This window comes from Oncorhynchus gorbuscha, linkage group LG18 (genome assembly GCF_021184085.1).
Source record: "Oncorhynchus gorbuscha isolate QuinsamMale2020 ecotype Even-year linkage group LG18, OgorEven_v1.0, whole genome shotgun sequence".
Taxonomy (NCBI): domain Eukaryota; kingdom Metazoa; phylum Chordata; class Actinopteri; order Salmoniformes; family Salmonidae; genus Oncorhynchus; species Oncorhynchus gorbuscha.
The window spans coordinates 46,606,489-46,620,777 of record NC_060190.1 but is presented as its reverse complement, the minus strand read 5'-3'; the positions used below and the strand labels follow the sequence as shown (position 1 = coordinate 46,620,777).

The 14,289-nt window shown below is 46.6% G+C and overlaps 1 protein-coding gene across 1 annotated transcript in view; it reads right to left on the bottom strand.

The window, feature by feature from the left end:
• The window catches only part of LOC124002509 (collagen alpha-1(VII) chain-like), a 53,216-nt gene that overhangs the window by 13,965 nt on the left and 24,962 nt on the right, over positions 1 to 14,289 (bottom strand). The window contains exons 8-14 of the mRNA XM_046309955.1: positions 10,020 to 10,149; positions 9,394 to 9,513; positions 5,648 to 5,803; positions 3,282 to 3,401; positions 2,471 to 2,620; positions 560 to 676; positions 94 to 240 (exon numbers count right to left, since the gene is read on the bottom strand). Of these exons, the coding sequence (XP_046165911.1) occupies positions 94 to 240; positions 560 to 676; positions 2,471 to 2,620; positions 3,282 to 3,401; positions 5,648 to 5,803; positions 9,394 to 9,513; positions 10,020 to 10,149 (940 nt within the window). The remainder of the gene's footprint in view (positions 1 to 93; positions 241 to 559; positions 677 to 2,470; positions 2,621 to 3,281; positions 3,402 to 5,647; positions 5,804 to 9,393; positions 9,514 to 10,019; positions 10,150 to 14,289) is intronic.

Here is a 14,289-nt window from a genome sequence, read left to right as displayed (position 1 = left end):
AAATAAGATACAAATAATAAGTGAAATATAGAAGTAAATATAAAATACAAAGGGGCTAAAACAAAGCGGGTCGCGCCTGCCTCTATCTCTGACCTGTGGGAGAGGTGGAGACAGGGGTGGCCTCTTCTCGTCCCTCATACAGGGTGAACAAGGTGATGACATACTCAGTGCTGGGCTGCAGCCCTGACAGATCATAAATAGTGGTGTTCCTGGAGAATGACTGACTCTGCATTCTGCCACCTGAGGAGAGAGAGACTACAGTAAGGCAGTTTGACGTTGACAGTCAGTCAGCGCGGGTACATCTATGTTTGTGTGCGTGGATCGGTGTACTCAATGTTGAGGGGTTCGAAAGTACATGAAACTTTCGCTTGTATGTGTGAGTGTACGTGTGTATGCAAGCATGAGTGTGTGTGTGTGTGTGTGTGTGTGTGTGTGTGTGTGTGTGTGTGTGTGTGTGTGTGTGTGTGTGTGTGTGTGTGTGTGTGTGTGTGTGTGTGTGTGTGTGTGTGTGTGTGTGTGTGTGTGTGTGTGTGTGTGTGTGTGTGTGTGTGTGTCTGACCTTCCCCCTGCCTCCACTCCAGGCGGTATCCCCTGGCAGACTGGATGTAGTTCCAGGTGAGGCGGATGGAGGAGGGACCGGTGGTGGCTGCCCTCAGCACCTGCTGCTCCAGACGCTCTGTATGGGGGGAACAGAGACACAACCCAACCATGGGTCTTATCAACTGATATATCATGGTATGCCAGAACCTCTTAAAAACCCATTCAGGGTGATGGGGTCAAATTGGGGTCATGATAGGGGCTGCACCAAATGTTTGATGTAATATAATAATTGACTATGCTTATGTTGTATTAATAGAAGGGGGGGGGCTATGGGACCCCTCCTCCTCCACATTTATAGGGTCCTAGACTACTAATTAACGATATACAGTATATATTCATTTGAAGTTTTTTAAATTGTTCCACAGTCTTTACTAAGTCTCTGCATATTATAAAGAAATTGTCTGAGAAATGTGTTAATTATTGCATGGGGTCTGTGAGAAAGCACTTCAAAGATAAACATAGAACCCTGCAGGGGAGTAAAATAGATAAGAGGCTAGTCAGACATACTTCTATAAATCAACTTGGGGGAGTGGACATTTACTGCTGAGGCTTTAGAAAACACTGGAACTATTGTTTCTCTCTTGTAAGTTTGTATAGCTGCGTATGCATGGGCTTGGTCGGATGAGTAGCAGGTAATGACGAATGCAGTAACATCACTAGGGCTGGACTTCGGGCTTAATAAAATAACTTGGGACTTTTCCTATGGGGCAGAACTCAGGAGAGACATCAGTTGTATGTGTGATGTTTGATCTTTGACTTCTGTCTACAGCTGTATTTTGATTCAAATTGTTATGATTTATAAGTGCACATTTTGAGTGTTCCTTATTTGATAAGTAAATAAAACGGAGCACAGAAAAACGGAACCAACAAGGGGATATTTAAGCAATAAGGCACAAGGGGGTGTGGTATATGGCCAATATACCACAGCTAAGGGCTGTTCTTACTGCAAACGCCCAAGGTGCCTTGCTATTATAAACTGGTTACCAACGTATTTAGAACAGTAAAAATAAATGTTTCGTAATACCCGTGCTATAGCTGATATACCACGGCTTTCAGCCAATCAGCATTCAGGGCTCGAACCACCCAGTTTATAATCAGCTATTAGAGGGTATTTCAATTCATAATGCATCTTAGTTGGACTGCCGGTACACTTATTTAGAACAACTCTTAGCTACACAAACATTGTGTGTTTCCCCTTTCATTTGAGATCAAAGATCCCAGAGAGGAGCATTAGGAGGCATTCTGTATTAAATAACTACAGTACGCTACCCCCTCTCTGATTATAATCCAGACCAATAAACATGATGATGACTCAGCTTTAACTCAAACAACACAAATCCCTGTTAAGTGAAGACATCCCTCAAATATGTGTCATACACAGGAAGCTGTATGTGTGTGTTTGTGTGTGTGTTTTCTGCACAGTATGCATGTGTGCAACAGATTTAACTTCCAAAAAAGGATCAACTGTAAATATTTAGTAAGCAGAATAATATCATTATCTCTCTTCCTCTATTTCCTCTATTTTCTACTGCCTCTATTATCCTCCTTTACACTATGGTCTGTTGGACGCAGCAGAAATAGTCTTTCATAAAGGCATTCTTTCATCGGCTAAAATGAACCACAAGTGGAAGTTAATGGGACAAAGACAGAAGAAAATAGAGTGAGAGGAAAATAGAACGAGGAAAATAGAATGAGAGCAAGAGAGGAGGAGAGGGAAATCTGTTTGTGTTTCAGTGATCTCTCCAAATTTGCTTAACTTTGTAAAGTGCTTAGGATGTTACTGAATTGTGTGTGTGTGTTGTGTATGTGTGTTGTGTGTGTGTGTATGCATGTCTGCCATGCATACATGGGTGTGTGTGTAGCTCTATACCTATCTTGAACCTGGTGGTAGCACCAGGACCCTCTGTGTTGCCTTCGTAGAGAGCGATGACAGTGACAATGTACTCAGTGTCTGGCTGCAGGTTCAAAAGGGTGTGAGTCTCACTGTCACCAGCCACCTCCACAGATTCCACATCACGACCTGGGAGAGACACAGAGGCAGGGGGAGAGGAGAGAGTGATGGAGGGAGAGGAGGCAGGAGAGATGGGTGGGAGGAGAGGAGGGTGGGGGGAAAGGAGGAGAGAGGGGTGGGGGGAAGGAGAGAGGGGAGTGGGGAGAGGAGAGGGGGTGGGGTGAGAGGAGAGATGGGTGGGTGGGTGGGTGGGGGAGAGGAGAGAGAGAGGAGAGAGGGGTGGGGAGAAGGAGAGAGGGGAGAGGAGAGGGGGTAGGGGGAGGGGGAGAGAGGAGAGATGGGGGAGATGAGAGAGGGGTGTGGGGAGAGGAGAGAGGGTGGAGAGGAGAGATGGGGAGAGAGGAGAGATGGGGGAGAGGAGAGAGGGAGAGATGAGAGATGGGTGGGGGAGAGGAGAGCAGAGGAGAGAAGATAGAGGAAGGTATGGAGGGGTGAAATAAAAGGACAGTTGTTGTGCACATATAAATTGTGTCACTGACTGCATTAACAGCCTTGCATTAGTATTAACAGCCTTGCTGGTTCTCTCAAATTCCATTCTGTGTCACTATAAATTTCGGAAGAACAACCTCTCTGTGTAAATATACATGTTAATAAGCTAAGTCTATATTGATTGGTGCATGGGTATACTGGCACATAATCTGCTGTCAAATGTCACTGTCTCTCTCCTTACCGGTGAATGGTCCCCAGACCAGTCTGTAGGCCCTGGCTCCACCCACTCCTCTCCACAACACCCGGACACTACGCTCTGACACAGTATCCACTGACAGCTGCTGGGCCGCTTCTAGACGCACTGCAAGACAGACATAACACGCACACGCAAACACACACAAAAATAGTTGTAAACACAGTGCACATACTGAAATAGGGGCACAGAAGAACAATATATGAGAGCTTCAGACTTTTTATGTTTACTGCAGCGCAAATAGTCACCACCAGATGGAAGTATGACTTTCTAACAATTTGAAAGAATAGTGTCAGAGAAAGATGTGCAAAGCTCCCTATCTGGCGATGACAACCTTTCTGATCACTGTTACCTTTCCACCTATGGTTCAAATAAAGTCATGGTTTACATGGCATGAAATCCATCCATCCAAAAACAGTTCCAAATGATTTCCTCTTAATGTAGCCTTCACATGACTGCCACAAGGCACTGTGTTTGCTGTGAGGTTAGGCTCAGGAGCATGATAACTGTAGAACATCTGTTCTCCTCTTCCATTCACAAACAATGGCCCACAACAATGGCTCAAACTGTGTTTGACCAGATACAATGCTATTTCACAGGAAACAAATTGACAACAGAATTTCAGCATGCTTATAGGGAAGGACACTCAACAAGCACAGCACACAGCACACACAAATGACTGATGATTGGCTGAGAGAAATTGATCATAAAATGATTATGGGGACTGTCTTGTTAGACAGTGCAGCTTTTGACATTATCGATCATAGTCTGCTGCTGGAAAAACATATGTGTTATAGCTTTACACCCCCTGCTATTATGTGGATAAAGAGTTACCTGTCTAACAGAAAACAGAGGGTGTTCTTTAATGGAAACCTCTCAAATATAATCTAGTTAGAATCAGGAATTCCCCAGGGTAGCTGTTTAGGCCACTTGTTTTTTTCAATGTTTACTAATGACATGACACTGACTTTAAATAAAGCTAGTGTGTCTAAGTATGCGGATGACTCAACACTTTACACATCAGCTACCACAGCGACTGAAATGACTGCAACACTCAACAAAGAGCTGCTGTTAGTTTCAGAGTGGGTGGCAAGGAATAAGTTAGCCCTATATATTTCTAAAACTAAAAGCATTGTATTTGGAACAAAACACTCACTAAACCCTAAACCTCAACTAAATCTATAATGTGGAAACTGAGAAAGTTGAGATGACTAAACTGCTTGGAGTAACCCTGGATTGTAAACTGTCATGGTCAAAAATGATTGATACAACAGTAGCTAAGATGGGGAGAAGTCTGTTTATAATAAAGTGATGCTCTGCCTTCTTTTTTATTTTACTAGGCAAGTCAGTTAAGAACAAATTCTTATTTTCAATGACGGCCTAGGAAGGGGGGTAACTGCCTGTTCAAGGGCAGAACGACAGATTTTGTACCTTGTCAGCTCGGGGATTTGAACTTGCAACCTTTCGGTTACTAGTCCAATGCTCTAACCACTAGGATACCCTGCCGCCCCTTAACAACACTATCAGCAAGGCAGGTCCTACAGGCCCTTGTTTTGTCGCACCTTGACTACTGTTCAGTCATGTGGTCAGTTGCCACAAAAAGGACTTAAGAAAATTGCAATTGGCTCAGAACAGGGCAGCACGGCTGGCCCTTGGATGTACACAGAGAGCTAATATTAATAATATGCATGTCAATCTCTCCTTGCTCACAGTGGAGGAGAGACTGACTTCATCACTACTTTTATTTATGAGAGGTATTGACATGTTGAACGCACCAAGCTGTCTGTCTAAACTACTGGCACACAGCTCGGACACCCATGCATAACCCACAAGACATGCCACAAGGGTCTCTTCACAGTCCCCAAGTCCAGAACAGACTATGGGAGGTGCACAGTACTACATAGAGCCATGACTACATGGAACGTTATTCCACATCAAGTAACTGACGCGAGCCGTAAAATTATATTTACAAAATAAGATTTAAAAAACACCTTATGGAACAGCGGGGACTGTGAAGCAGCACAAACATTGGCACAGACACACACACACACATGATAACATACGCACTATACATACACATGGATTTAGTACTGTAGATATGTGGTAGTGGTGGAGGAGGGGCCTGAGGGCACACAGTGTGTTGTGAAATCTGTGAATGTCTTGTAATGTTTTAAAAATGGTATAAACTGCCTTACTTTTGCTGGACCCCAGAAAGAATAGGGATCCATAACAATGGGGATCCATAACAACTACAAATACACCAATAATGTGAAGTTAATGTTAAACAGAAGATGATATGATGCATCATGCAGTACTGACTGAGGGTAATGGGAAAGAGGGTGTGGTGTACTTACATGTCCGGGAGGTGAGGGTGGCGGGGGAGGCAGAGTTTCGGGGGAACAGCGGGTAGAGGGTGAGGACGTACTCTGTGTCGGGCAGTAGCCTCTCCAGGGTGACAGAAGTAGAGTCTGCAGCCAGAGACTGCTCCAATAGCTGGGCCTTGGGCTGACCTGTCAATCAATCACAGCCAGCCATTCACAAGGGTTAGAGCAGGCAACAGGCAAGTAAATACACAGCTGACTATACACATCTTTAAATGCACATGCTTGTACTTGTAGTGTATGTGTATAATATGAGGAAAATCAAGAGCAGTTTGGAGAACTGTGTGTGTGTGTGTGTGTGTGTGTGTGTGTGTGTGTGTGTGTGTGTGTGTGTGTGTGTGTGTGTGTGTGTGTGTGTGTGTGTGTGTGTGTGTGTGTGTGTGTGTGTGTGTGTGTGTGTGTGTGCGTGCCTGCCTCTCTGTATGTCTGTCTGTCTGACCTGCAATCTGAGGCAACCCCAGCCCCACCCAGCTCCACACGCACTTTCAGGCTGTTGCCAAGGCAATGCGCCAGCCTGAGAGGAATGTGTAGCCTGGCGAAATGGGCACAGATCTTCATCCTACCACAGACAAGGCATACACGGGGTGTGTGTGTGTGTGTGTGTGTGTGTGTGTGTGTGTGTGTGTGTGTGTGTGTGTGTGTGTGTGTGTGTGTGTGTGTGTGTGTGTGTGTGTGTGTGTGTGTGTGTGTGTGTGTGTGTGTGTGTGTGTGTGTGTGTGTGTGTGTGTGTGTGCGTGCCTGCCTCTCTGTATGTCTGTCTGTCTGACCTGCAGTCTGAGGCAACCCCAGCCCCACCCAGCTCCACACACACTTTCAGTCTGTTGCCAAGGCAATGCGCCAGCCTGAGAGGAATGTGTAGCCTGGCGAAATGGGCACAGATCTTCATCCTACCACAGACAAGGCATACACTGGGTGTGTGTGTGTGTGTGTGTGTGTGTGTGTGTGTGTGTGTGTGTGTGTGTGTGTGTGTGTGTGTGTGTGTGTGTGTGTGTGTGTGTGTGTGTGTGTGTGTGTGTGTGTGTGTGTGTGTGTGTGTGTGTGTGTGTGTGTGTGTGTGTGTGTGTGTGTAGAGATTGGCAGTATTGTTGTTAGTGAGAGGAAAATACGTATTTCAATTACTTTTGAGTATTTTGTCATATGTATGTCATTGGCTTAAACTACAATCCACATATTTTGTGACAAGATACTTTCAAGACCTATAATTTATATTTTTGAAATACAAAATACTTATTCTATATCATTTTTTATAACAGTGACCCCCTTTCACCCTGCATTAGTATCAGAAGTCTGATGACACTATGGTGTGATAAGTCTGCTAAATGACCAAAATGTAAATATGAACACTTGCAAAGCATGCTTGGTCATTTAGCAGACACTCTTATCCAGAGCGACTTACAGTCAGTGCATACTGCATTCAACTAAAGTAGATAAACAACCACATATCACAGTCATAGCAAGTGGAATTTTTTTTGTTACCATTACTGAGAATGTTGTTGTAGTCCTTGCAAATGTATTTTGTATTTAGAAAATACAAAATACCTGTATTTTAGTTTGATACATTGGTCTTTAGAGTATCTTGTATTTGTAACAAGACACATCAAAATGTATCTTTTGCCCATCTCTGTGGGTGTGGGTGTACTGGGTGCATGAATTAGGGCCTGCAGTTGCTTGCTCCTACTCAAAGAATGGCTCCCCCATGTGAAAACTAGGTGAATTACAACAGTACTAGACTGCATTCAAAACAAATCTCCCGCCTTTTTGCATCCCATTTCCCGTAACGGTGAGTTTTTATGGGGTTAAGAATTAACATAAAGTCGGGAGAAAGGACCAGACTTGAATGCAACAATTTGACTAGTTGCCCTCAACGCAGCTACTTACTAACTCAACAAACACCAACTGCTACTAACTGCCAATCAGCTTCCACGCCTGTTGCAACGTTTTAACTTGTTGACGTGACCGCAGCTCCTCAACATCATCAGCTGCAACTCATTGCTAATCAGCCTCCACACCTGTTCTCACTCTCCGTAATCACCACTGCCATCCTACTTAAACCTCACCAAACTAAGATTCCTGCTCTGTGTTGTGCAGTGCATGTCGCTTTCTATGGCACTGTGTGGTACTAGCCTTATCAGGTGTCTCTTAGGTTCTTCCTGGGGGGGGTTGCCATCACCACAGCAGCCTAACTACCATGGCGTGATGATGTCTACCTGCCTTAGGCTTCATCCAGCCCATTCTCATCCCCTCCTGAATCCTTCTTGCATCCATTCAAATTTTTCCATAAATATTCTAAACCCATTTCAATGTCTGATCCTTTAACTCGATAAAAACCAGAGTCAATCCTCCTCTTGACAACGCTTTGCTTGAAATGTTCATAAACTAGTGAAGAGCTCAACTTTTTCTGGCGCCAGCATGGTTCTCACCACTCACAATCCCCCAAACATTTCTCTGCATGCCCTTGTTGACAATGAATGAGGGCAGAAATTCTCCTGCTGAATTCCTTGTTGATAAATACCCTACATAACATGGTGGAGACTCGCACCTGAGCCGTTTAACACACCGGCTTCAAACGGCTATAAAAACTGTAAAAATATGTGTTTTTATATTGAAAATATATTTCACAGCGATTTAGATGGTGCAAAAGAATGATTTCCTACACTATTCAGTGATTGTTTTCTGAAATTGAGCGAACAGTGTAGAATTTTAGAAACCAGGAAATGACAGAGCGATGTTTACACTGTGTAATTTAGTGGAAACGGCCAGTCACAAATTCAAAACGGATTTCCCTTTTTGACAACAGAAGCCCTTTGTTGTAAAATAGAAATTCTGCATTTTAGAATGCGATTTTGCATGTGTCCAAATATTTTTTTTGGGGGGGGGATATTATGAAACACTATCATTCCACTATTACTGCAGATATATTATGGAAATTGTGTGTAGCACCCTTAAAGAATACACACTGACCTAAATTTAAAACAAACACACAAGAGTGCCAATCTGTCCTCCTAAACGTTCTCCATGTGAGACTGGTACTCCTGCCACACCCTGACTCAGGGATGGAGCTGCCTCGCTGAGTTATGTTGTGTGCGTGCGTATGGTGGTAGTTCCTCTGGGGCATGTCACACCACGCACCTCAACACACCCCATAAATAGATCTATCTGACATAACACACCCTTTCCCTGTATAGAATTGCAGCCACATTCAATCCCTACTACACACCTGAAGTTTCCCTGTCTCTCCTGCATAGTTTTTAACGTCTCTGTAAAAGTGTAAGTGATATTTGTGGTAATGATTGGGTAATACAACTCTTCGTTGCCAGGCAGGGAGCGACGGAGGGCGGTATAAGGTGAGACGTCGTATCTCCACCATAGTACTGCATAATACCCTGCTGTCCTTAAAACTACACACAGATTTACATTTCTCAACTTGCCACATGTAGGTTTTTATCCCCATCCCTCCCTCTCTCCCCCCTTTCTGTGTCTGTTACACTCTCACCTGCAAAGAAAAGATGTAAGGAGTTTAGTGTTTTGTAACATGAAAGCATGTATTTCTCCTTCATCTGTGAACAATCAATCAAATGTATGTTATAAATCCATGTTTACATCAGCAGTTGTCACAAAGAATGAGAGTATGCTTGACTGAGCAGTAGTCGGAGTATAGGTGTGTCTGTGTGAGTGTGAGCATGAGTGTGTGTGTTTGTACATGTGTGCACGTGTCTCACCTCGGGGACCATAGGTGAGTCGGTAGCCCTGGAACTGTGAGGTGGGAGCGTCCCAGGTCAGCGAGAGGGAGAAGAAACCAGCCTGGACCAGACGAAGACCGGACACCCCCGGTAGCGAGTCTGAGAAACAAGGGGTGGAGAGGGAGGGATGAGAGGGATGAGAGGCAGATGAGACATACTTGTGTTCTACGAGGATGGTTTGGCTTCACATTGGAGAGTGACACATTGAGGAGAAACGGGAGAGAACTTGTTAGTGCCTAAAGAAAGAGATGTGGAGAGAGGAGATGATATGACATGTCATTGAGAGGTAAGAAAGACTGTGTTGGTATGGTATCCAGAACTCATCTAAAATATACTTAGGTTGAAAGTAAAGATAAAGCTCCATTCATAAAGTGGTCTTGCTTCTTCCTGTCATCCCCATATCCTCCCCTTCCACGCCCGTCTGTGAAATGGAATTGAAATGCATTGACATTTTACTCTCTCCTTCTCTCCTCCAAGCTTCCATCCCCCCTCTTCCCCTCTGCATCTTTCCGTGTGTACTCACTGATTTGTGCATTGGTTTCTAATTATCTCAGCTTATCCCCCCTCCCTCTGCTGCCTCTGTCCCACCCTCTCTGTGAACTCACTGGTTCTTGCCTTGGCGGACACAGGCTCTCCCACACTGTTGGGATACTGGGCGATGACCGTCACCAGGTAGTCTGTCCCTGACTTCAGCTCTCTAGCCACGAAGCTCCTCTGACTTGCAGACACCGTCTCCTGCAGGGGGGAGAAGGAGGGCTTAGAACATGAGACAGAGGTGCTCTGTTCTGCTCCCCTGAGGGGCTGCAGCGTCATCTGAATTGAAGAGACTGGTTTCTACCTGAAAAACTAGGCGTGTGTGTGCACTTTCTAGCCAAACAGGATCACAAAGAAAAGAAGAGCAGCAGGATTGCAGAACTTGAGGATTGCACTTGTGCACCCCTGAGGTTAGCACTTGTGCACCCCTGAGGTTAGCTAGCCAGCTATTTGTCGTCCTTAACGTAGGAGACTCTGCTAGCTAGCCAACAGCTAGCCAACGCTAGCCAACGTCTTCTGAATAGAACTCAACAACCCGGTCGCATTCACAGGTAGTATCACATTTTCATCTCATTTCATTACAGTACAACGGTTTGATTTGTTTGATCGTAGCTAGCTACATAGCCATCTTTGTATCAAAGATAATTGTGTAGCCTAGAGCGATTTTCTAGGTTCGCTAGCCAGCTATTGTCGTTCTTTTAACGCAACGTAACGTAAACAACACTACTAGCTAGCCAGCTAGCCCCCGAATTGCAGCACTGTAGAAACTATTACACTCAACGGAACGACTTGATTAGTGTAGTGTCAACAACGCACCCACTGCCAGCTAGCCTACTTCAGCAGTACTGTATCATTTTAATCATTTTAGTCAATAAGATTCTTGCTACGTAGCTTAACTTTCTGAACATTCGAGACGTGTAGTCCACTTGTCATTCCAATCTCCTTTGCATTAGCGTAGCCTCTTCTGTAGCCTGTTAACTATGTGTCTGTTTATCCCTGTTCTCTCCTCTCTGCACAGACCATACAAACGCTCCACACCGCGTGGCCGCGGCCACCCTAATCTGGTGGTCCCAGCGCGCACGACCCACGTGGAGTTCCAGGTCTCCGGTAGCCTCTGGAATTGCCGATCTGTGGTCAACAAGGCAGAGTTCATCTCAGCCTATGCCTCCCTCCAGTCCCTCGACTTCTTGGCACTAACGGAAACATGGATCACCACAGACAACACTGCTACTCCTGCTGCTCTCTCTTCGTCCGCCCACGTGTTCTCGCACACCCCGAGAGCTTCTGGTCAGCGGGGTGGTGGCACCGGGATCCTCATCTCTCCCAAGTGGTCATTCTCTCTTTCTCCCCTTACCCATCTGTCTATCGCCTCCTTTGAATTCCATGCTGTCACAGTTACCAGCCCTTTCAAGCTTAACATCCTTATCATTTATCGCCCTCCAGGTTCCCTCGGAGAGTTCATCAATGAGCTTGATGCCTTGATAAGCTCCTTTCCTGAGGACGGCTCACCTCTCACAGTTCTGGGCGACTTTAACCTCCCCACGTCTACCTTTGACTCATTCCTCTCTGCCTCCTTCTTTCCACTCCTCTCCTCTTTTGACCTCACCCTCTCACCCTCCCCCTACTCACAAGGCAGGCAATACGCTCGACCTCATCTTTACTAGATGCTGTTCTTCCACTAACCTCATTGCAACTCCCCTCCAAGTCTCCGACCACTACCTTGTATCCTTTTCCCTCTCGCTCTCATCCAACACCTCCCACACTGCCCCTACTCGGATGGTATCGCGCCGTCCCAACCTTCGCTCTCTCTCCCCCGCTACTCTCTCCTCTTCCATCCTATCATCTCTTCCCTCCGCTCAAACCTTCTCCAACCTATCTCCTGATTCTGCCTCCTCAACCCTCCTCTCCTCCCTCTCTGCATCCTTTGACTCTCTATGTCCCCTATCCTCCAGGCCGGCTCGGTCCTCCCCTCCCGCTCCGTGGCTCGATGACTCATTGCGAGCTCACAGAACAGGGCTCCGGGCAGCCGAGCGGAAATGGAGGAAAACTCGCCTCCCTGCGGACCTGGCATCCTTTCACTCCCTCCTCTCTACATTTTCCTCCTCTGTCTCTGCTGCTAAAGCCACTTTCTACCACGCTAAATTCCAAGCATCTGCCTCTAACCCTAGGAAGCTCTTTGCCACCTTCTCCTCCCTCCTGAATCCTCCTCCCCCTCCCCCCCTCCTCCCTCTCTGCAGACGACTTCGTCAACCATTTTGAAAAGAAGGTCGACGACATCCGATCCTCGTTTGCTAAGTCAAACGACACCGCTGGTTCTGCTCACACTGCCCTACCCTGTGCTCTGACCTCTTTCTCCCCTCTCTCTCCAGATGAAATCTCGCGTCTTGTGACGGCCGGCCGCCCAACAACCTGCCCGCTTGACCCTATCCCCTCCCCTCTTCTCCAGACCATTTCCGGAGACCTCCTCCCTTACCTCACCTCGCTCATCAACTCATCACTGACCGCTGGCTACGTCCCTTCCGTCTTCAAGAGAGCGAGAGTTGCACCCCTTCTGAAAAAACCTACACTCGATCCCTCCAATGTCAACAATTACAGACCAGTATCCCTTCTTTCTTTTCTCTCCAAAACTCTTGAACGTGCCGTCCTTGGCCAGCTCTCCCGCTATCTCTCTCTGAATGACCTTCTTGATCCAAATCAGTCAGGTTTCAAGACTAGTCATTCAACTGAGACTGCTCTCCTCTGTATCACGGAGGCGCTCCGCACTGCTAAAGCTAACTCTCTCTCCTCTGCTCTCATCCTTCTAGATCTATCGGCTGCCTTCGATACTGTGAACCATCAGATCCTCCTCTCCACCCTCTCCGAGTTGGGCATCTCCGGCGCGGCTCACGCTTGGATTGCGTCCTACCTGACAGGTCGCTCCTACCAGGTGGCGTGGCGAGAATCTGTCTCCTCACCACGCGCTCTCACCACTGGTGTCCCCCAGGGCTCTGTTCTAGGCCCTCTCCTATTCTCGCTATACACCAAGTCACTTGGCTCTGTCATAACCTCACATGGTCTCTCCTATCATTGCTATGCAGACGACACACAACTAATCTTCTCCTTTCCCTCTTCTGACGACCAGGTGGCGAATCGCATCTCTGCATGTCTGGCAGACATATCAGTGTGGATGACGGATCACCACCTCAAGCTGAACCTCGGCAAGATGGAGCTGCTCTTCCTCCCGGGGAAGGACTGCCCGTTCCATGATCTCGCCATCACGGTTGACAACTCCATTGTGTCCTCCTCCCAGAGCGCTAAGAACCTTGGTGTGATCCTGGACAACACCCTGTCGTTCTCAACCAACATCAAGGCGGTGGCCCGTTCCTGTAGGTTCATGCTCTACAACATCCGCAGAGTACGACCCTGCCTCACACAGGAAGCGGCGCAGGTCCTAATCCAGGCACTTGTCATCTCCCGTCTGGATTACTGCAACTCGCTGTTGGCTGGGCTCCCTGCCTGTGCCATTAAACCCCTTCAACTCATCCAGAACGCCGCAGCCCGTCTGGTGTTCAACCTTCCCAAGTTCTCTCACGTCACCCCGCTCCTCCGTTCTCTCCACTGGCTTCCAGTTGAAGCTCGCATCCGCTACCAGACCATGGTGCTTGCCTACGGAGCTGTGAGGGGAACGGCACCTCAGTACCTCCAGGCTCTGATCAGGCCCTACACCCAAACAAGGGCACTGCGTTCATCCACCTCTGGCCTGCTCGCCTCCCTACCACTGAGGAAGTACAGCTCCCGCTCAGCCCAGTCAAAACTGTTCGCTGCTCTGGCCCCCCAATGGTGGAACAAACTCCCTCACGACGCCAGGACAGCGGAGTCAATCACCACCTTCCGGAGACACCTGAAACCCCACCTCTTTAAGGAATACCTAGGATAGGATAAGTATTCCCTCTTCCCCCCCCCACTTTAAGATTTAGATGCACTATTGTAAAGTGACTGTTCCACTGGATGTCATAAGGTGAATGCACCAATTTGTAAGTCGCTCTGGATAAGAGCGTCTGCTAAATGACTTAAATGTAATGTAAATGTAAATGTAATACATGTAAGCTGACATACAAAGCTACTGCTGTAAATGGGTCTTCAATGTAATAACATAGCAACAGGTTTTGTCAAAGGCTTTGACTGGGGTAAATGTTTCCTTTAATCTATGTCATTCCTCATTATGATCATGAGTAGGGTTCCAAAGGGAGGGTATACTACTGGAAACATTCTAAGTTTACAGTAAACTACCAGAATTTTGGTAACTTTAAAGGATTTTATGTATTTATCACAAGACATCTAGTGGCCCTTTAGGGTTCTTCA